The sequence below is a fragment of the Pinus tabuliformis genome, chromosome 6 (assembly GCF_031772625.1).
Source record: "Pinus tabuliformis cultivar Carrire ecotype Pingquan chromosome 6, CPIR1, whole genome shotgun sequence".
Lineage (NCBI taxonomy): Eukaryota > Viridiplantae > Streptophyta > Pinopsida > Pinales > Pinaceae > Pinus > Pinus tabuliformis.
In genome coordinates this window covers 371480126-371486429 of record NC_142292.1, presented here as the reverse complement: position 1 = coordinate 371486429, position 6304 = coordinate 371480126, and the positions used below count along the sequence as shown (strand labels likewise).

The 6304-nt window shown below is 38.0% G+C and overlaps 1 protein-coding gene across 1 annotated transcript; it reads right to left on the bottom strand.

Moving 5' to 3' along the window:
* Window positions 1–3381: 3381 nt before the first annotated feature.
* On the bottom strand, window positions 3382–3726 carry LOC149258842 (uncharacterized). The gene has a single exon (XM_089437089.1). It carries the CDS (start codon window positions 3724–3726, stop codon window positions 3382–3384), a length of 345 nt encoding a protein of 114 aa, XP_089293215.1.
* Window positions 3727–6304: the final 2578 nt, after the last annotated feature.

The following is a 6304-nucleotide window of genomic DNA, read 5'->3' as shown; positions in this document are numbered from 1 at the left end:
TTTTAGGGTCCGGGGAGAAGCTTCTTCTTTCTCCATGCATCTAGACGAATGGGTTTTCCTTGCCCCTCTTGGAAAAGATGTAAGAAAAGGGGAACGAGTAAAAATTTCATCAATTTTCATTCTCTCAATGCCTGCTAATGTAGAACCTCCTTCCTTTTCTTCGATGTCCATTGGCTTTTCTATGCTCCCTTTTTCTCTTCCAAGTTTTACTTTTTCCCAACAACCAACACTGTCTCTTGTGGAGTAGCGTTGACTGCAGCCCTTATTTCTGCCAAAGGTTCCAAATTCATTTGAATACGTGGTGCTGGTTCTTGTGTGACAACACCACCTATCTTTTATGCCACAGGTTCTTCAACTGTTTGAACAAGTGGTGATGGTTATTGTGTGTTAGCACCATCTAAATTTCTAACCATAAGTTCTTCAATTGCTTGGACAGGTGGTGCTAGTTCTTGTGTAATAACACCACCTACATTCTCAACCAAGGGTTCTTCAATTGTTTGGACAGGTGGTGTTGGTTCTTGTGTAACAACACCACCTACGTTGTCAAGAAAAAGTTCTTCAATTGTTTGGACAAGTGATGTTGGTTCTTGTGTGTTAGCACCACCTGTAACTGCATCCGAGGGTGGTGATTCTCCTCCTAGATTGGCAGTCGATGTTGGTTCTTATGGAGTAGCGTCAACTGCACTATCTTCTATCTCCATTGCATCTATCTCTGTTGGACAAACAGGCAACGCTGGAAAAACATTGTCTATGGCCTCTTTTTCCACTTCTACATCTTCTTCCTCTTCCCCTACATGTATCATACTGGCAAGTTCTTCCTCCGCTAGCTCGGTGAATTGTGGCAAAGTCGTAGAGGTTAAAGACAAAGGATGCACCACCAATAATCTAACTAACCCATGATTTGTGAGGACCACTAATGGTTGTTGAGACCGTCGGGCAGATTGTGACATTAAGTGGAGGTTGCTCCATAGGAAGTATGGCATGTCTAAAGCATGAACTTGGGCATGATGAAACTGGAGGCATGTAAGGAGTTTTAAATGACACTTAAACAATATAGAGAAACAATATTCCCAGGTAACATACCTCATAAAAAAATACGCCACCTCACCCAATGCATATTGCAGATATTTATGATCATACCCTCTTCCTTTTTGGGCCAATGTCTCCCCAGCCTGCAAAAACAATTCTAGAAACTTCGGTAGAGGAGACTTCCAAGAGAACCATTTCTGACCTCCTCGATGTAATCGACTAGAAATTGAAATTGCTTCCTCCGTCATAGAAATATCTAACCCACGAACTCTAGATTGATTTCCTTCCAAGTTTAATGCAAATTCCATTGTGATGGCTTCATCAAATCCTTGTAACATCTCAAAATACACATGCCACCCTGAATCCAAGAAGACTTGCCAAACATCTGCATTGTGTCGAACTTGCTCTGTAACACCCATTCTGCAATGGCTTTGTAAAAACACTTTGGAATAACAACAAACCGTCGAGAAGGAGTGACGATAGGTAGATTTGTAGTGAGAGTTGTGATAATGATTGGGTGTAGTGAGAGTGAAAACTGGAAGGATAACGATGAAATATGAAAAAATCATGGCAGATAATGGATGATAATGGACAGTAATAATGGTAATTACTTTGCAGTGTTGGAAATGACTGTTCATTAGTACAACAGTACTAACTTCAAGTCTCAATGCATATGGGTATCGCACAAAGTATGGTGTAAAATCGTGGAGTGAATGCGCTTAGCACAAGGTTTAATAAAAATAATAATAAGTCATTATTATAGTAACACCCCCCAACTAAGGGATGACCATCCACGATCATATCGAGTCATGTCACATGAATTATTAATCAAATCCACAAAGTCGATCGAGGGCGTACCTGGAAAATTACCTTGATGGAGTAACAATAGCGGGGGAGTAACAACATCGGGGGAGTAATAGCACTCAAGGAGTAACAACATTGCTTGAACACTTGGTCGAAATTGCGATGGAGTAAGAAAATCGACGAAGTAACAACACCGAAGGAGTAGCAAAACTGGAGGAGTAACAACATTAGAATACCTATATGAAATCACGATGGAGTAACAACAACGGTGAAGTAACAACACTTACAAAGTGACAACACTTGAGGAGTGACAACACTTGAGGAGTAACAACACCGAATACTTAGAAAAAATTGTGATGGAGTAACAACATCAGTGGAGTAACAGCACCAGAGGAGTAACAACACCAGAATACTTAAATGAAATCATCATCACCATGGAGTAAGAACACGGGAGGAGTAACAACACTAGTGAAGTACATAGACAAAATTTCCATCATCAGAGTAGCAACACCAGAGGAGTAACAATGCCAGTGAGGTACCTGCAAGAAAAAGATTGATAGAGTAGTAACAACGTTTCATTATATTACATATATATATATATATATATATATATATATATATATATATATATATATATATATATATATATATATATATAGATATTAAATCAAGGGTGCAGAGGAGGAATTCCCTACACTAATAACTTTAAAACTAGAGTTATTAGAGATATATTTAATAAAGGAGTCTCTTGAAGCTGGATGGTGATATAACCCAAGGCGGTGTCCATTCACGATCAAAGAAGTATGTTCCTCATCAATTGTGATAAGTATAACAGTCCCATTATCGAACACCATGTCAACTTCATATGGTCCCATCCACCTAGAGTAGAGTTTTCCCTTAAAATCATTGAACTGAGAATCATAGAGTAATGCCCAATCCCCTCTTTGAAACACATTTTTCTTAATCATTTTATCATGCCATTTAGTTCGTTGCTGCTGGGTTGCCGCATTATTCTGGATAGCTACCAAACGAATTTCATCCAACTCATTCAACTGTTCCAGTCAGTCTTTATGGGCTTCTGAAAGATCTAAACATACTTCAAGGGCTATCCTAAGTGTCTTAATTTTGAATTCCGTTAGAAACAAAAGGGATTTACCATAGACAACTCATATGGTGAAATCCCTGTTGTGTTCCTCCATGTTGTTCTATACGCCCACAGTGCCTCAAGAAGTTTTTCAGCCTAATTCTGATGATGGTTCACTACAATCTTAGTAAGGATATTCTCTAGTACCTTGTTTGTGCTTTCTAGTACGAAAACTATCTCCATAATTGTAAATTATGATCAAATCAAATCTATGGAAGCATTGGTTTATATATTCCTATTGGTATTGACCCCAGGGATAATCTTTTTCACTATTTTCTTCCGAGAACCACTCCAAGTTCTGACTAAAGGGGGGCTTGACCATTCGCCTGAGGGTGATATGGAGATGTTACCCTATGCTTGGTTCCATATTTCTTCATGAGTCCTGCTATTAGATGTGATGTAAATTATGCCCCTCCATCTGAAACTATCTCTCTAGGAGCTCTATACCGTGCAAGAATTTCTTCAAATAAAACATTTGAGACAACCTGTTCCATTTCTTTCACAACATCCTTGGCCTCTACCCACTTTGATACATAATCCGTGCAAACCAGAATGCAAACTTTCTGATGTGAAGGTGGATTAAATGGCCCAACAAAATTGATAGCCCATTTTTGAAAGGTCTCAAGAGCTAGTTGGGATTGTAATGGCATTTCATCTGCACAACCACGCTGACCCATCCACTGGAAACTATTGCACCCTCTAACATATTTCCTTGCATCAAAAAACATAGAAGGCCTATTGTATCCCATTTGTAACACCTTATGACATGTCTGCTTATCTTCAAAATGTACCCCACAAGGGCCATCATGAGCAGCTTTTAGTACATCATAGATGTCATATCAACTTATCAGTGCCAAATTTGTTGATCAAATCCCGTGTAAAAAAGATATCCCTCTATCCACGAATAGCGAGCACTGTGATGGGTAATCCTTTGTTTTTCTCTGTAAGACAAGTGTTGAGGCACCTTTCATGTAGCAATAAAGTTAGCAATATCTATATACCACAGAGTGTGAGCAGAAATTGCACAAATATGTTCTTCTAGAAAACTATCCTCTACAGGTGTACCTTCATCATTAGTATCCATCCTAGACAGGAAATCTGCGATTACGTTATTTTTCCCTGGTTTGTCTACAATGGTAATATCAAGCTCCTAAACTAATAGTAACCATATTGTAACGCGACCGGGGGTAATTGGCTTTTTCATCAGATATCTGATAGTTGTATGATCAGTGTGCACAAAAGTAGGATACCCTGTGATAAAATGTTGAAATTTATTAACAACATAAATGATAGCCAAAAACTCCTTTTCAATTACCGTATAATTTAATTTAGCAGGGGTCAAATTCTTGCTGACATAGTAAATTGCATACGGCTTCTTGTCCTCCTACTTCCCCAAAACCGTTCCTACTATTGTTTGAGAAGCATCAATAGAGATGTGAAACAGGAGTTCCTAGTCAGGACCATGTAATATCAGAGCCTTGTAGACTAGTTCTTTGATTTCTATAAAATTTGCTTCACATTCATTTGTCCACACAAATTTTGCATCTTTAGGTAACAATTGAAAAAGTGGGAATGTTATTTTAGAAAAAAATTCTATGAAATGCCTATAATAGCCAGCATAACCAATAACATTACATACCTGTGTCAGTGTCTTAGGCGTTGGAAACTTTAAGATTACCTCTACCTTTACTAGATTAACCCAAATTCCTACAGCTGAAAGTAGGTGTCCTAACACTATCCCTTCTTTCATCATCATATGAAATTTGACTGTACTTAGAGAAACATGTGTTTTCTTGCATCTTTCAAGTACTTTCTCTAAGTTTTTCAAATATTTTGTAAAGGAATCCCCATATGGGGTAAAGTCATCCATGTAAATCTCAACACTATTATTAACTAGATGAGAGAAATTTTCTCATATTTCCCTTTGAAATGTAGTAGGTGCATTACAGAGGCCAAATGGAAGGAATCGGTAGGAAAAGGTTCTGCAAGGTCATGTGAAAGTGGGTTTGTCCTAATCCTCAATAGCTATTTGTATCTGATTGTATCTGCTAAATCCATCCAGAAAGGAGAAAAACTCCTTCCCAGCTAATGTATCAAGGACTTGGTCAATAAAGGGTAAGGGGAAATGGTCTTTCTAAGTTTCTTTATTTAGCTCCCTATAATCAATGCAGATATGCCACTTTCCATTCTTATTAGGAACAATGACAATGGTCAAAAACCCATTGACTCTCTGATATCAGATAAATAAAACCCACATCTAATAACTTTTGCAATTTATCTTTGACAATGTTTTTTAAGGATTCATTCTTCTTTGTGGCTACCTAATAGTTCGACGTTCCTCTTTAATGTATATATGATGAGTACATAAATTAGTAGGGACACCTTTCATATCAGTATACTCCCAAGAAGAAGCTTCTTTACGCTCCCAAAGGACTTTTAGCAGTTGTACGGATTGGGAGTGTGAAAGGTGAGGATTAATATTCAATCTTTTCCCTCGTTCAATTTCTACAAGAACACTATTATGAGGTACAATTTCAAGATTGTTTTCTATTTCTATTTCTAGTTCAATATCTTCATGAACATTGTAGGGCATGACAGTTTCTAACAGTTGACAAGTTGAATTAGAAATGGAGTCCGGATTGCTAACAAATGTGCTAATGGCATTGTCCTTCATTTCATATTTAAAACAAAGAGCCTTGCTGATAGTAAGGATGGGTATAATTTATTCATCTTCAGATTCAAACTCTTTGGTAGGTAGAGACTTTTGACTCAAGGTAAATCTGGGTTTATTTGATGAACTTGGTTCTGCAGGGGGGTAAAGGAGAAGGTTGTTTGTCACTGCCCCATTAGATATTACCATGTTTCCAGACCGACACCCAATGTAAGCATTTGCGATTGCAAGCCAAGGTCTTCCTAAAATCAAAAGGTGCCCACTGACTGGGGATTGGGTATGTAAAATCAAAAGGTCAACAAGGTATTTCCATGAGTCTACCGAAATAGTGATATCTTCCATCTTCTCTACTGGTCTAACAGTAGATCGATCTGCCAATTCTAGGATGGTGGGAGTTGGTTTAAGGTTCCCCAGACCCAAGGTAATCATGGTTGCAAAGGTTATAACATTAATCGCTTCCCCCAAATCTATGAGTACATTTGGGATATCTACCCCATTAATTTTCACTGTCAGAATCAGATTCCCAGGATTCCCGTATTTGACATGTATATATTTCCCCAACATTATATTTGATAATTTACCCATGACATGAATAGTAAGTGGGTCCTTTGGTTTTATGCCAGGCTTCTTAGAACAATATTATTTAATTGCCTTAG

What these genes read in the sequence shown, in the direction of transcription:
- LOC149258842 (XM_089437089.1), bottom strand. Translation starts at nt 3,726, where the DNA reads ATGGGATACAATAGGCCTTCTATGTTTTTTGATGCAAGGAAATATGTT.